Source organism: Nerophis ophidion, linkage group LG24, assembly GCF_033978795.1.
Source record: "Nerophis ophidion isolate RoL-2023_Sa linkage group LG24, RoL_Noph_v1.0, whole genome shotgun sequence".
Lineage (NCBI taxonomy): Eukaryota > Metazoa > Chordata > Actinopteri > Syngnathiformes > Syngnathidae > Nerophis > Nerophis ophidion.
This window is the reverse complement of record NC_084634.1, coordinates 37,269,286-37,286,357: the sequence shown is the minus strand read 5'-3', so window position 1 is coordinate 37,286,357 and position 17,072 is coordinate 37,269,286. Positions and strand designations below refer to the sequence as shown.

General features: G+C 40.2%; 1 protein-coding gene across 2 annotated transcripts in view; it reads right to left on the bottom strand.

Moving 5' to 3' along the window:
• LOC133541917 (protein EFR3 homolog B) overlaps positions 1-17,072 on the bottom strand; it is a 126,800-nt gene that overhangs the window by 65,554 nt on the left and 44,174 nt on the right. For both annotated transcript variants that reach the window (XM_061885640.1, XM_061885641.1), the window contains exons 2-4: positions 14,566-14,642; positions 8,227-8,354; positions 3,486-3,636 (exon numbers count right to left, since the gene is read on the bottom strand). In XM_061885640.1, coding sequence (XP_061741624.1) covers positions 3,486-3,636; positions 8,227-8,354; positions 14,566-14,642 — 356 coding nt within the window. The remainder of the gene's footprint in view (positions 1-3,485; positions 3,637-8,226; positions 8,355-14,565; positions 14,643-17,072) is intronic.

Sequence of the window (17,072 nt, the reverse complement as noted above, 5' to 3'; positions counted from 1 at the left end):
TGAGGCTGGGCCGCAAGAAAAGATTTCTTTAAAAAAATCTAACATGCACTTTTTAATGAATTCACCTTCTATGAAAGGCTAGGGCGGGAAAGCCAACCGTCACGATTTTCCCGGGAGACTCCTGAATTTTAGTGCACCTCCCGACATTTTTCCGAATCTGTCTCAATTTTCACCCGTCCGACATTATGAAGGTCTGCCGTGACTGCACTGCCTTTAACGTCCTCTACAACAGTGGTTCTCAACCTTTTTTCAGTGAAGTACCCCCTGTGAACATTTTTTTAATTCAAGTACCCCTTAATCAGAGCAAAGCATTTTTGGTTGGAAAAAAGAGAGCACTATGTCATGTATAACAGTGCAAAATATTGCTCATTTGTAGTGGTCTTTCTTGAACTATTTGGGGAAAAAAAGATATAAAAATAACTAAAAAACTTGTTGAAAAATAAACAAGTGATTCAATTATAAATAAATATTTCTACACATAGAAGTAATCATCAACTTAAAGTGCCCTCTTTGGGGATTGTAATAGAGATCCATCTGGATTCATCAACTTCATTCTAAACATTTCTTCACCAAAAAAAATCTTTAACATCAATATTTATGGAACATGTCCAAAAAAAATCTAGCTGTCAACACTGAACATTGTTGCCTTTCTTTTCACAGTTTATGAACTTACATTCATATTTTGTTGAAGTGTTATCCAGTGAAAATATTTTTTGTGTATTTATGTATGACTGCTAGTTTTGAGAATATTTTTGATAAATCTCACTTGAACCTTGGCTTACTGTACCTTCGCGTACCACCAATGAGAGGACTACAGCTCTACAACTCGTCATTGCGCACGCTTTTACGTCACACAACCAAAGTGACAGCTCTATATCATGTTGAGCGAGACTTGTGCAGAACAACATTGGTGGCTGCAAGACATACTTATTCAACAGCTATACAGGTCACACGGAGAGTGGCCGTATAAACAACTTTAACACTGTTACAAATATGCTCCACACTTCGAACCCACACCAAACAAGAATGACAAACACATTTTGGGAGAACATCCGTACCCTAACACAACTTAAACACAAGAAAACAAATACCCAGAACACCTTGCAGCCTTAACTCTCCCGGGCTACAATATACACCACCTCAACCGACGCAAGGAGGGAGGGTGGGGGTCAGGGGGGTTGGTGGTAGCGGAGGTGTATATATTGTAACCCAGAAGAGTTACGGCTGCATGGGATTCTGGGTATTTCTTCTGTTGTGTTTATGTTGTATTATGGTGCGGATGTTCTCCTGAAATGTGTTTGTCAGTCTGGCACATATTTGTAACAGTGTTAAAGTTTTTTTTATGACCACCCTCAGTGTGACCTGTGTAGCTGTTGATCAAATATGTCTTGCAGCATCAAACGTGGGTACTGCACAGCCAGATACAACATAGAAATGGGCTTGAACGCTGTCTGTACAGGATGTAGAGGGCGCTTAAAGCAGTGCCATTATGGCACCCCATGAGTATTGTTGATTGGGCAAAAATCGGCAGGGTTTTCGAGAGAATGGATGCCTTGAAATTAAGGGGACTCTCGGGAAAATTGGGAACGTGGGCATGTATGACGCTGTCAAGTTCCGTTCATATTAAACTCGCGGGCCGCACCTACATTAAATTGTCATATCAAAGTGCGAGCAGCAAAATAACGTCTTGCGGGACGCATGTGTGAGACCCCTGGTTTAGAACAAAACAAATCACTTCAATAACATTGCAAAGACACTTTAAAGGATAAAATGCAAACCCCGTTTCCATATGAGTTGGGAAATTGTGTTAGATGTAAATACAAACGGAATACAATGATTTGCAAATCATGTTCAACCCATATTCAGTTGAATATGCTACAAAGAACATATTTGATGTTCAAACTTTTTTTTTTGGGCAAATAATCATTAACTCTAGAATTTGATGCCACCAACACGTGACAAAGAATTAGGGAAAGGTGGCAATATATACTGATAAAGTTGAGGAATGCTCATCAAACACTTATGTGGAAATTCCCGCAGGTGTGCAGGCTAATTGGGAACAGGTGGGTGCCATGATTGGGTATAAAAACAGCTTCCCAAAAAATGCTCAGTTTTTCACAAGAAAGGATGGGGCGAGGTACACCCCTTTGTCCACAACTGCGTGAGCAAGTAGTCAAACAGTTTAAGAACAACGTTTCTCAAAGTGCAATCACAAGAAATTTAGGGATTTCAACATCTACGCTCCATAATATCATTAAAAGGTTCAGAGAATTTGGAGAAATCACTCCACGTAAGCGGCATGGACGAAAACCAACATTGAATGACCGGGACCTTCGATCCTATAGAGACAATCAATCTCTATAGGATATCACCACATGGGCTCAGGAACACTTCAGAAAATCACTGTCACTATATACAGTTTGTCGCTACATCTGTAAGTACAACTTAAAGCTCTACTATGTGGTCTGACGAGTCCACATTTCAAATTGTTTTTGGAAATATTCGACATTGTGTCATCCAGACCAAAGGGGAAGCGAACCATCCAGACTGTTATCGACGCAAAGTTCAAAAGCCAGCATCTGGGGCGGCATAGCTCGGTTGGTAGAGTGGCCGTGCCAGCAACTTGAGGGTTGCAGGTTCGATTCCCGCTTCCGCCATCCTAGTCACTGCCGTTGTGTCCTTGGGCAAGACACTTTACCCACGTGCTCCCAGTGCCACCCACACTGGTTTAAACGTAACTTAGATATTGGGTTTCACTATGTAAAGCGCTTTGAGTCACTTGAGAAAAGCGCTATATAAATATAATTCACTTCATCTGTGATGGTATGGGGGGGCATTAGTTCCCAAGGCATGGGTAACTTACACATCTGTGAAGGCTCCCTTAATGCTGAAAAGGTACATACAGGTTTTGGAACAACATATGCTGCCATCTAAGCGCCGTCTTTTTCATGGACGCCCCTGCTTATTTCAGCAAGACAATGCCAAGCTACATCCAGCACGTGTTACAACAGCGTGGCTTTGTAAAAAAAGAGTGCGGGTACTTTCCTGGCCCGCCTGCAGTCCATACCAGTTTCCCATCGAAAATGTGTGGCGTATTATTCAACAGACTGTTGAACGACTGAAGCTCTACATAAAACAAGAATGGGAAATAATTCCACTTTCAAAGCTTCAACAATTAGTTTCCTCAGTTCCCAAACGTTTATTGAGTGTTGTTAAAAGAAAAGGTGATGTAATACAGTGGTGAACATGCCCTTTCCAATGTACCTTGGTACGTGTTGCAGCCATGAAATTCTAAGTTAATTATTATTTGCAAACAAAAAAAATTAAGTTTATGACTTTGAACATCAAAATGTCTTGTCTTTGTAGTGCATTCAACTGAATATGGGTTGAATAGGATTTGCAAATCATTGTATTCCATTTATATTTACATCTAACACAATTTCCCAACTCATATGGAAATGGGGTTTGTAATCCCAACTACTCACTGAGTTGGTTCCCAGGATCTGTAGGTTGGGTTTATCGGACTCCAGCAGCTTACGGACCATCTTGAGGAAGCTCTCCACAAATAAATTGATGCTCTGGCAGTGGCAGGCCATCAGCAGCTGGTCGAGGGCTTCCATTGCTATGCAAACGTACCTAAAAAGAAGACACAGTTAACACCACAGGTACCATTTCCTCAAGATGGCCAGGGAAATTGATTTACTAAGCTGCGGCTTAAATCAATAAAAATCAGTGTGGAAAGGTTGAGCAGCACATGGCAGCGGTTTATTGTTGAACGCCACCATAAACTTTGGATTTACAGATGCCATATAGTAGGGCTTTTCAACTGTCAGTGCAGGGGCCAATTCACCATACCGACCCTTGAAGTCAGTTCAAAACATGGGAGACAAACATTTTTGCAACAAATTCCTAAAAACATTAGAATTATCCTGTAGTATAAAGGAACTCGGACCACTGTAAACACATTGGTAGATTCTTGTATTGACATTTTAACCTTGCTCGCAAAGATAAAACAATGGGGTCCAAACTTGTGATTTAGAACCGAAGCGTTCTTCGAGGGGTGCTTCGAAGAACGCCCGATTTTTGGCAGTTCTACATTTGTTTCGTAATGCTATTTATGTAACTAAAGTGTTGATGTAGCTTGCTTACTTCAGATTGAGTCAATAGTCATTGAATAAACTGCTTTAATGATACTAGTAGTATACCTCAAGATAGGTCTTTATTGTCATTGCACAAATACAACGAAACTTTTTTTTTTTAGCACAAACCCGTTCAAGATTAACCAAACAAACAGTGTACAGGGTTACAGAACAGGAACGCTGACGGGGCGCCTTGTAAAAGATGGGGAAAAAGGTAAAACGCTGGGGAAGGATAAGTAAAAATATACAATCTAGACTGGGCTCCCTCTGGAGTGGGTAAAAACCTCCATAGCAAAGCTCATATACATATTACAATATACATCTCCAGATATCTAGCAACAGAGGGAAGGGAGTGCGGGGTTATGGTGGTAGGCCGCAGCTCTCAGGCGCTGACCATCCTTTCATCATCCCTATGGGATTTGCGTCGAGGGCGATGGATTGGGGGTATGTATGTGTGTGGTGTACATTTTTGTGGATGCATGTTTGTGTGTAAGCCAGCAGTGTGTCTCTGTTCTGCGACCTTGATGTAATGCAGCCGCTAGTCCAAAATCCACAACAACCTTATGTGTGTCCATGAGAGACAAGAAGGGAGATTGTTGTGTCTTCGCCGCACTGTCCTTCGGGAGTCTCGAAGCCAAGGAAACAATCCAAGTTAGAATGTTTTGTATAGAAGTGAAAATAAAATTTGCTTTTCACTCTAAATAGTCTATGACTGGTCCTCAAACCTGCTGGGCTGTGATCGGAAATCACAAAAGTGTCCACAGTTCTTCCCGCATTCTCCAATCATTTGTGGCAGCTTTGGGGTACTTTGAAGACAGCCAGCAACTTCCAATTTGTCGACAAACCAGAGCAACGCTTACTCCAAAATATCATCAAAAGGTTCAGAGGATCTGGAGAAATCACTCCACGTAAGCGGCATGGCCGGAAACCAACATTGAATGACCATGACCTTCGATCTAACCGACATCAATCTCTCAATTACTTCGGAAGTTTTGTCTTGTTCTGTATATTGAACAGTATTTTGTATTTCTAGAGTGTTTTGTATATTACACAGGAATGCTTGTTATTTTTATTGGATAGTAGTCTGTTTATTTCAATTGTTAGTTTTTCCTTTATTACCTCGTTTTATTTATTTTACCCCATATTTGTTCCCACAACCGCACCTTAAGTTGGAGTCTTTAATCTTGTTATATGCAAATATAATGACAATAAAGTCTATTCTATTCTAAAGGATATCACCAAATGGGCTCAGGAACACTTCAGAAAACCACCGTCACTAAACACAGTTGGTCGCTACATCTGTAAGTGCAATTTAAAGCTCTACTATGCAAAACGAAAGCCATTTATCAACAACATCCAGAAACGCCGCCGGCTTCTCTGGGCCCGAGGTCATCTAAGATGGACTGATGCAAAGTGGAAAAGTGTTCTGTGGTCCACATTTCGAATTGTTTTTGGAAATATTCGACATTGTGCCACCAAAGGGGAAGCGAACCATCCAGACTGTTATCGACGCAAAGTTCAAAAGCCAGCATCTGTGATGGCATGGGGGTGCATTAGTGCCCAAGGCATGGGCAATTTACACATCTGTGAAGGCACCATTAACGCTGAAAGGTACATACAGGTTTTGGAACAACATATGCTGCCATCTAAGCGCCGTCTTTTTCATGGACGCCCCTGCTTATTTCAGCGAGACAATGCCAAGCCACATTCAGTATGTGTTACAACAGCGTGGCTTCATAAAAAAAGAGAGCGGGTACCTTCCTGGCCCGCCTGCAGTCCAGACCTGTCTCCCATGGAAAATGTGTGGCGCATTATGAGGCGTAAAATACGACAGCAGACACCCCGGACTGTTGAACGACTGAAGCTCTACATAAAACAAGAATGGGAAAGAATTCCACTTTCAAAGCATCAACAATTAGTTTCCTCAGTTCCCAAACGTTTATTGAGTTTTGTTAAAAGAAAAGGTGATGTAACACAGTGGTGAACATGCCCTTTCCCAACTACTTTAGCACGTGTTGCAGCCATGAAATTCTAAGTTAATTATTACTTGCAAAAAAAAAAAAAAAGTTTATGAGTTTCAACATCAAATATGTTGTCTTTGTAGTGCATTCAATTGAATATGGGTTGAAAAGGATTTGCAAATCATTGTATTCCGTTTATATTTACATCTAAAACAATTTTCCAACCCACATGGAAACAGGGTTTGTGCTTTTATCTATGTTTTTATGTGTTATTATGAATTTGCACTAAATTAGTTTTGCTTACAATTTCGTTGCACGATGTGCAATGACAATAAAGATATATTCTATTCTAGAATGTCTTTAAAAAATGCAGAGCTCTCCTGTAAGTCCGACCAAATAAATATACTAAAATTAAATTTTCTACTATAGAGGCTGCTGGTTTTCTGGAATATACAAAATAAGACAACTCGTGTGAAGAGAAGTCTGGCCATCTGGTCCTCAGCTTTCGGGAAATGTGGTCCCCAAAACTACTTAGTTGAATATCCCTGCCATAAAGGCTAGCAAAGTCATAGCGATTATTTACAGCAGCCGAGTGGTAACACATGGAGAAATTAAAGAGACGTTGATCTGAAGTGTGGTGTTCATTTATTCAAGTGGACTAACCGAAGTGATTAATTAGAGCGGAAGCCACAATTTAATGAAATGTGGTAAATATGATTTGTGAATAATAATGAATTCAGATGTAGATTTTAAAGGCCTACTGAAATGAGATGTTCTTATTTAAACGGGGATAGCAGGTCCATTCTGTGTGTCATACTTGATCATTTCGCGATATTGCCATATTTTTGCTGAAAAGGATTTAGTAGAGAACATCCACGATAAAGTTCCCAACTTTTGTCCGCTAATAAAAAAGCTTTGCCTGTATCGGAAGTAGCAGACGATGTGCGCGTGACGTCACGGGTTGTGGAGCTCCTCACATCTGAACATTGTTAACAATCATGGCCACCAGCAGCGAGAGCGATTCGGACCGAGAAAGAGATTATTTTCCCATTAATTTGAGCAAGGAGAAAAGATTCGTGGATGAGGATAGTGAGAGTGAAGGACTAGAAAAAATATATATATATATTAAAAAAAAGACAGGGCAGTGGGAGCGATTCAGATGTTATTAGACATATTTACTAGGATAATACTGGAAAATCCCTTATCTGCTTATTGTGTTACAAGTGTTTTAGTGAGATTATATGGTCGTACCTGTACAGCCTGAAAGTCGGAGGGGTGTGACCACCGGTGTGGTGACCGCCAGTGTCTCTGAGGGAAGCCACATTTCTCGATGAGGCGAAGCGAAGGCAGGCGAAGGGACCGTGCTGAGCTTTTTTCCCCCCTCCTCCATAGGGGAAGCATCCCACGTTCGGGGGCGGCTGGTCGGAGGAGGCAAAAGAGTCCGCAGCTGCCTCTTTGACAGGTGCACGAAGAACGACGCGAGCTCCGCTCATTTCTACGGTAAGAGCCGACTTATTACCACAATTTTCTCACCGAAACCTGCCGGTTGACATGTGGTAGGGAACCATGTTTGCTTGACCGCTCTGTTCCATAGTAAAGCTTCACCTTTGGGAATTTGTGTTTGTGTTGCTAAAGGCAGCCGCAATACACCGCTTCCCACCTACATCTTTCTTCTTTGAGGTCTCCATTATTAATTGTACAAATTGCAAAAGATTCAGCAACACAGATGTCCAGAATACTGTGTAATTATGTGATTAAAACAGACGACTTATAGCTGGGATCGGGCTGGAACAAAATGTCCGCTACAATCCGTAACCTCACATGTACGCGTCATCATACCGCGATGTTTTCAACAGGATACTTTGCGCGAAATTTAAAATTGCAGTTTAGTAAACTAAAAAAGCCGTATTGGCATGTGTTGCAATGTTAATATTTCATCATTGATATATAAACTATCAGACTGCGTGGTCGGTAGTAGTGGCTTTCAGTAGGTCTTTAAAAGAGAACTTTATCAACAATTGGGATTAAAGATATACCTAATAAATCACAAAATATTTGCAGCATTGGACGGGACGGAAATAGGTCAGCTTTCTTGTGGAGCCGCAAACCGACTTTGCAATGCTCACCCATATCTGTGGCGGGCTACGTCCCTTGACAGCCTTTCAGACAGGTATGCTCCGATGCGATCCAGCTTCTCTGGAGCCGACAGGGCGTAAAATGTCAGCTTCTCCATGTTGGCCTTCACCAATCCATCCTTGAGGAGCAATGAAGAAGAAGAAAACAGTCAGAAAGGATGCATGTTTAGATACTTGGTCCCACAGGTCATTTATTGCAGTGGTTCTCAAATGGGGGCACGCGTACCCCTGGGGGTACTTGAAGGTATGCCAAGGGGTACGTGAGACTTTTTTTTAAATATTCCAAAAATTGCAACAATTCAAAAATCCTTTATAAATATATTTATTGAATAATACTTCATGAAATATGAATGTAAGTTCATAAAGTGTGAAAAGAAATGCAACAATGCAATATTCAGTGTTGACAGCTAGATTTTTTGTGGACATGTTCCAGAAATATTGATGTTAAAGATTTCTTTTTTTGTGAAGAAATGTTTAGAATGAAGTTGATGAATCCAGATGGATCTCTATTACAATCCCCAAAGAGGGCACTTTAAGTTGATGATTACTTCTATGTGTAGAAATCTCTATTTATAATTGAATCACCAGTGCCTCCATGGAAATGCCCCCCTCACCCCTAAATCCTCCACACGACACCTACGCTCCAAACAGGCTAAACTCCTCCAACCTCCAAGGACAAAGCTACGAACTATGGAAGACAGGGCTTTCTGCTCCGCTGCTCCCCGTCTGTGGAACGCTCTCCCTGACCACCTGAGGGCACCTCAGACTGTGGATGCTTTTAAAAAAGGCTAAAAAAACTCTTCTTTTTAATAAAAAGCCTTTTTATGCATACTAGTTCTAGCTATTAGGCTGTTCTAGTTTCTATATTTTATTTATTTTTGTTATATTTGTATTATTATTATTTATTCATGTTTTGTAAATGTATTTATTTATTTATTTTAATACACTGTAGCACTTTAAGGTTGTTTGTTTAATGCAGGGGTAGGGAACCTATGGCTCTAGAGCCAGATGTGGCTCTTTTGATGACTACATATGGCTCTCAGATAATTATATGTATATAGTGCTTTTCTCTAGTGACTCAAAGCACTTTACAAAGTGATACCCAATATCTAAGTTACATTTAAACCAGTGTGGGTGGCACTGGGGGCAGGTGGGTAAAGTGTCTTGCCCAAGGACACAACGGCAGTGACTAAGATGGCAGAAGCGGGAATCGAACCTGGAACCCTCAGGTTGCTAGCACGGCCACTCTACCAACCGAGCTATGCCGAGTAACCGTGTAATACTCTTCCATATCAGTAGGTGGCAGTCGGTAGCTAATTGCTTTGTAGATGTGGGAAACAGCGGGAGGCAGAGTCCAGGTAAAAAGGTGTCTAATGCTTAAACCTGGGGTAGGGAACCTATGGCTCTAGAGCCAGATGACTGCATATGGCTCTCAGATAAATCTTAGCTGACATTGCTTAACATGATAAGTAATGAATAATTCCGCTGGTGATCACAGTTTCAAAAATAATGTTTAAATTATAAAACATTCTCATGCATTTTAATCCAACCTTCCATTTTCTACCGCACCTGTGCAAGATGTTGCATTAATGGTAAGAAGTATTATATGTATTATTGGTTAACTTTTATAATAACAATGTTGTTGAAAAGAATAAGAGACTTATTATACTCTACAAATGTTGGTCATACTTAAAAATGCACAAATTTAGTTGTATTTAGTGTTGAAAAATTTTATATGGCTCTTACGGAAATACATTGTGAAATATTTGGCTTTCATGGCTCTCTCAGCCAAAAAGGTTCCCGACCCCTGGTTTAATGTAAAGTGCTTTTTACAAACAAAATCTATTATATATTTTATTTTTTCACAAGTTTTTTTTTTAAATCTTTTTTTCCAAATAGTTCAAGAAAGACCACTACGAATGAGCAATATTTTGCACTGTTTTACAATTTAATAATTCAGAAACTGATGACATAGTGCTGGATTTTACTTCTTTATCTCTTTTTTTCAACCAAAAATGCTTTGCTCTGATTAGATAGATGGATGGATGGATGGATGGATGGATGGATGGATGGATGGATGGATGGATGGATGGATGGATGGATGGATGGATGGATGGATGGATGGATGGATGGATGGATGGATGGATGGATGGATGGATGGATGGATGGATGGATGGATGGATGGATGGATGGATGGATGGATGGATGGATGGATGGATGGATGGATGGATGGATGGATAGATAGATAGATAGATAGATAGATAGATAGATAGATAGATAGATGGATAGATAGATAGATAGTACTTTATTGATTCCTTCAGGAGAGTTCCTTCAGGAAAATTAAAATTCCAGCAGCAGTGTACAGAGTTGAGATCAATTTAAAAAAATAAATAAATACAAATAAAAATAAATAAAAAAAAGTAAAAAGTAAATAATGGGGGTTTAAAAGGAAACAAAATAGAGAAATATTACATAAAGAATAAAAACAATGGGAATAACAATATAACAGTAAAATAAGAATATAACAAGACAAAGTAGGCTGTAGTGACCATGTTATGAAAACGTATTGCACTGTTATTGTTTTGCATCCCCTGTCATCCTAATACCCCCCGTCCCCCGTCCCAGAGAGGAGTTGTACAGTCTAATGGCGTGTGGGACAAAGGAGTTCTTGAGTCTATTAGTCCTGCACTTGGGATGAAGCAGTCTAGCACTGAACAGGCTCCTCTGGCTACTGATAACACTATGCAGAGGGTGACTGGCATCATCCAGGATGCTCACTAGTTTGTCCACAGTCCTCTTCTCTGCCACAGTCACCAGATTAGGGGGTACATGAATTAAAAAAAAATTCACAGGGGGTACATCACTGAAAAAAGGTTGAGAACCACTGATTTAGTGGAACAGGGAGTAGAATACCAATATAAAGTAATTCCACCACATCCTTGACCTTCTTCATTTCATCAGTTTAGTCGACGGCACAAAACAGTGTACGTATATATTTACAGAAAAAATATTTTTCAGAAACCACGAGAAGGCTGAATTTTCTTTTGACAACAGTTCTTACAAAGGCTTTCTTATTCTTCTTAACCAGCATGCATCTTCTTACTTCCACTTACTGTTGCGGCAGCTGAGAGCTAAACTGTTGAGAATAATATCTCAGTTGCCAAATGCATAGAAATCAGGCATATTCCCCATTTTGCATTGTTGGCCCAGGATCTGACGGAGCGGGCTAACATTGAACTCACTCTCTGCACAAGTTAGTGGTCTCCAGTTTCTGCTTGGAATTAAATATGAAGTCTGGTTTCACCGAGGGCAAATGCAGACATAAAAAACAGACAAACTATACAGTGTCTGTATACAGTTCTTTTATTAGTGCTGTCAAACTGGGTTTGTCACAATAGCAGAATTGTATTCCTTAGTTAAATTTTTCATGAATAAAAGAAATATATGGAATAAAAAGGCTCATGTAACTGTGAGTGTACAATGGACCCAATAATAAACTACCTCAAAGACAACCGCAGCCCACATATGTTTTTATTTAGTTTGCCTTTTCATTAATGTTATTCATTTTACAGTAAAATCGATATCTTGACAAAGAAAATAATTTGTGTGTTATTTTGGGAACAGTTAATAATTGTTATGTGCAGTAAAACTTTTCACTCACCTTAATGTGTGTTCCTAAATTTGTGTTCGACGTCTTGGATGTTGAGAGCACTTACGATTTTGGTTTTCAGAGTAAACGAATAAAAACTAAGGTTTTCTAAACGCATTACTAAGTTTCGTCCCTCGTCGTCATGTGACATGAGTGCTGCTGGTCTGTTAGGATTTGGCTTCCTTTTTTCGTCTTATTTTGCCTCGACTGGAAAATGTAGTTAAGCTACATGTAGATCGTTAACGCCCATCACTGACAACAACCCACGCTACCTTTCAGGCAACATCCACGGTTAAGGTGAAAGAGCATGGGAGGTTAAAATAAATTACCTCGCTCGATATACCGTCGTTAAATTGGCAACACAATTTGCGGCAGACTAGGGGCGTCTATCGGAGTAGTTGGATTTACGAGCTAAATTAACACACAGTCTCATTACAGTGTGCTTATAAGAGAGTTTCGGTACGAACCCCGTTTCCATATGAGTTGGGAAATCGAGTTAAATGTAAACGGAATTCAATGATTTGCAAATCCTTTTCAACCCAAATTCAGTTGAATGCACTACAAAGACAACATATTTGATGTTCAAACTCATAAACCTAATTTTATTTTATTTTTTGAAAATAATCATTAACTTAGAATTTCATGGCTGCAACACGTGCCAAAGTAGTTGGGAAAGGGCATGTTCACCACTGTGTTACATCACCTTTTCTTTTAACAACACTCAATAAACGTTTGGGAACTGAGGAAACTAATTGTTGAAGCTTTGAAAGTGGAATTCTTTCCCATTCTTGTTTTATGTAGAGCTTCAGTCGTTCAACAGTCCGGGGTCTCCGCTGTCGAATTTTACGCTTCATAATGCACCACACATTTTCCATGGGAGACAGGTCTGGATTGCAGGCGGGCCAGGAAAGTACCGGCACTCTTTTTTTACAAAGCCACGCTGTTGTAACACATGTTGAATGTGGCTTGGCATTGTCTTGCTGAAATAAGCAGGGGCATCCATGAAAAAGACGGCGCTTAGATGGCAGCATATGTTGTTCCAAAACCTGTATGTACCTTTCAGCATTAATGGTGCCTTCACAGATGTGTAAGTTACCCATGCCTTGGGCACTAATGCACCCCCATACCATCACACATGCTGGCTTTTCAACTTTGCGTCGATAACAGTCTGGATGGTTCGCTTCCCCTTTGGTCTGGATGACACGATGTCGAATATTTCCAAAAACAATTTGAAATGTGGACTCGTCAGACCACAGAACACTTTTCCACTTTGCATCAGTCCATCTTAGATGATCTCGGGCCCAGAAAAGCCGGCGGCGTTTCTATAGGTTTTTGATAAATGGCTTTGGCTTTGCATAGTTGAGCTTTAACTTGGACTTACAGATGTAGTGACAAACTGTAGTTAGTGACAGTGGTTTTCTGAAGTGTTCCTGAACCCATGTGGTGATATCCTTTAGAGATTGATGTCGGTTTTTGATACAGTGCTGTCTGAGTGATCGAAGGTCACGGTCATTCAATGTTGGTTTCCGGCCATGTCGTTTACGTGGAGTGATTTCTCCAGATTTTCTGAACCTTTTGATGATATTATGGACCGTAGTATCATGATCCACGTCTTGGATCATGGCATATTCTGGTTTTGGTTCTGTTTATCACATTCTGTCTAGTATTTGTCTTCCTCAGTTCTTTGTGGCACTTCCTGGTTTTGTTTCCGTTGTCATAGTTACCCATTTAGTGTCACCTGTCTCTGCTTTGATCACGCGCACCTGCCCTTGATTATTTATCTCCCTATATATGCCCGCCTCTGTTTGACATTCAGTCTTGGACTCTTGTTTGATCCCACGCAACAGATGACGTCGCATTCCAGCATTGTGGTAACGATTAGCTTCCACGCTATTTTGTTTGTTCTTTTCCCTAGTTCTCGCTTTCTGTTCTTTCTAGCTTCCACGCTAGTTCTGTTGTTTTGTTTGTTAGTGCCTTCATGCAAAGTGTTTTGTTTCCTAGTCTGCTTTGTAGTGTTCTTTAGTGTGTAAATAAATCATTATCCTTAGCCTCACGCTGTGTTCCATCTTTGCTGCACCCACGAGAGAACAACTCGTCACCACAATCCCACCGAGACGTCACACGTAGATGTCGAAATCCCTAAATTTCTTGCAATTGCACTTTGAGAAACGTTGTTCTTAAACTGTTTGACTATTTGCTCACGCAGTTGTGGACAAAGGGGTGTACCTCGCCCCATCCTTTCTTGTGAAAGACTGAGCATTTTTTGGGAAGCTGTTTTTATACCCAATCATGGCACCCACCTGTTCCCAATTAGCCTGCACACATGTGGGATGTTCCAAAATGAGTTTGATGAGCATTCCTCAACTTTATCAGTATTTATTGCCATTTTTCCCAACTTCTTTGTCACGTGTTGCTGGCATCAAATTCTAAAGTTAATGATTATTTGCAAAAAAAAAATGTTTATCAGTTTGAACATCAAATATGTTGTCTTTGTAGCATATTCAACTGAATATGGGTTGAAAGGGATTTGCAAATCTTTGTATTCCGTTTATATTTACATCTAACACAATTTCCCAACTCATATGTTTGTACATTTCTGTATGGGAAACTGCAAAATAACGATAGAATAGACAATAAATAAAAATGGATGTCTGAGTGTGTTTGTTGTTTCAGCTCCTCACCTCTGGGTCCTCGGGGAAGATGTTGTCCACCAGTCTCTTGTAGCGAGGCCTGAGAGCCCCACAACAACCACAAACCCCTAAGAGGACAAAGAATGGGGAAAGAATGAAAACAAACATGTAGACTTGGTGACATGACAATAAAAGGCAACATTCCATCTCCAATACTACATTTCTCTAAGCATACATATGCTTTGAAATCATGTAGATTGTCTTGCAAATCGGGGTGTAACAAGCATTTAAGTGTATTCATGCAGAAAAATAACATACAAGCTTGTGAGCTGCTAAGCTTTTTTTTCATCAAAGAGCAGCATTGTTGCCTGGGGCGTCGAGAGCAATTGTTGCAGTGGGCAAAGATGCAAATTGTTTAGAGATGCACCTGGCTTGGAGAGAGCTGCCATATCCTCACAAATGAAATAAAACATTCCGCACACAGGCTCTGGTTGACAAATGTTACATTTTTTTGCCAGCAATGTCCGGAGCTTAACTCAACATCAAGCATCTTCCTCTGTATCCCCACAGTAAAATGTACTATTTCCTGACACAAAACCCAGGAGATGAAATTGAGGTAGACAACGTATAGAAAGAATGTGGTCACTAGGGATGGAAATGTCTCACATTTGAATCAATTCCTAGTAACTCAGAATCAGTATAGGCACTCAATGGTATTCATTTTTGGTACACTTATGTTTAAAGTTGTTTTTTTTTCTAACACTGATCCTATAATGATAACTGTGCTGCTTCAGTCGTTATATCTTGTTTTCTTACACGATAAATGCACGTCGATACAACTCATGGACTGGCTGGCCTAATTAAAAAAGCTTTAATGCTAACATGAAAACAAATGATAAATAAATGATAAATGGGTTGTATTTGTATAGCGCTTTTCTACCTTCAAGGTACTCAAAGCGCTTTGACACTACTTCCACATTTACCCATTCACACACACATTCACACACTGATGGAGGGAGCTGCCATGCAAGGCGCCAACCAGCACCCATCAGGAGCAAGGGTGAAGTGTCTTACTCAGGACACAACGGACGTGCCGAGGTTGGTACTAGGAAAACAAGAGGCATTAAAGGGGAACATTATCAGCAGACCTATGTAAGCGTCAATATATACCTTGATGGTGCAGAAAAAAGACCATATATTTTTTTAACCGATTTACGAACTCTAAATGGGTGAATTTTGACGAATTTAACGCCTTTCTGTTTATCGCTCTTTTTGCGATGACGTCAGAACGGGACGTCTCCGAGATAATACAGCCGCCATTTTCATTTTCAACACATTACGAACACCGGGTCTCAGCTCTGTTATTTTCCGTTTTTTCGACTATTTTTTGGAACTTTTGAGACATCATGCCTCATCGGTGTGTTGTCGGAGGGTGTAACAACACTAACAGGGAGGGATTCAAGTTGCACCACAGGCCCGAAGATGCGAAAATGTCTGCCACCAGACCCCCATTGAATGTACCAAAGTGTCTCCACATTTTACATGGCACAGAGATGTATGGATAACCTGTAGATGCATTTGCAACTATAAAGTCAACGAAATCACAAAGGTGAGTTTTGTTGATGTTGACTTATGTGCTAATCAGACATATTTGGTTGTGGCGTGACTGCCAGCTAATCGATGCTAACATGCTATGCTAATCGACGCTATCATGCTATTTACCGGCAGTGCTAAAGCAGACATGGCACAGAGATGTATGGATAACCTGCAGATGCATTTGCAACTATAAAGTCAACAAAATCACAAAGGTGAGTCTTGTTGATGTTGACTGCCAGCTAATCGATGCTAACATGCTAAGCTAATCGATGCTAACATGCTATTTACCGGCGGTGATAAAGCAGACATGGCACAGAGATGTATGGATAACCTGCAGATGCATTTACAACTATATTACGTTTCCTTCCACCCACATTTAATGCGAAAAAAACACTTACCAATCGAAGGATTTAAGTTGCTCCAGTGTCACAAGATGCGAAAGTCCTGATCGTTTGGTCCGCACATTGTACCGGCGATGCTAACGCAGTTATTCGGCCATGCTATGGCTATGAATAGCGTCAATAGCTATTCGCTCAATAGCTTCAGTTTCTTCTTCAATACTTTCATACTCCAACCATCCGTTACAATACATGCGTAATCTATTGAATCACTTAAGCCGCTGAAATCCGGGTCTGAATCCGAGCTAATGTTGCTATATCTTGCTGTGGTATTCGCCGTTGTTTGTTTACATTGGCAGCACTGTATGACGTCACAGGGAAATGGATAGTCGCATCGCAAATAGCGAAAATCAAGCACTTTAAAGCTTTTTTTTAGGGACATTCGGGGACCGGTAAAATTTTGAAAATAACTTCAAAAAATACAACAAGCCACTGGGAACTGATTTTTATTGTTTTTAACCCTTTTGAAATTGTGATAATGTTCCCCTTTAAAGAAAGTGTTTCCCTATTAAGAAACAACATACCCCAATAGGTCTGGGCGATATATTGATATATACTCGATAT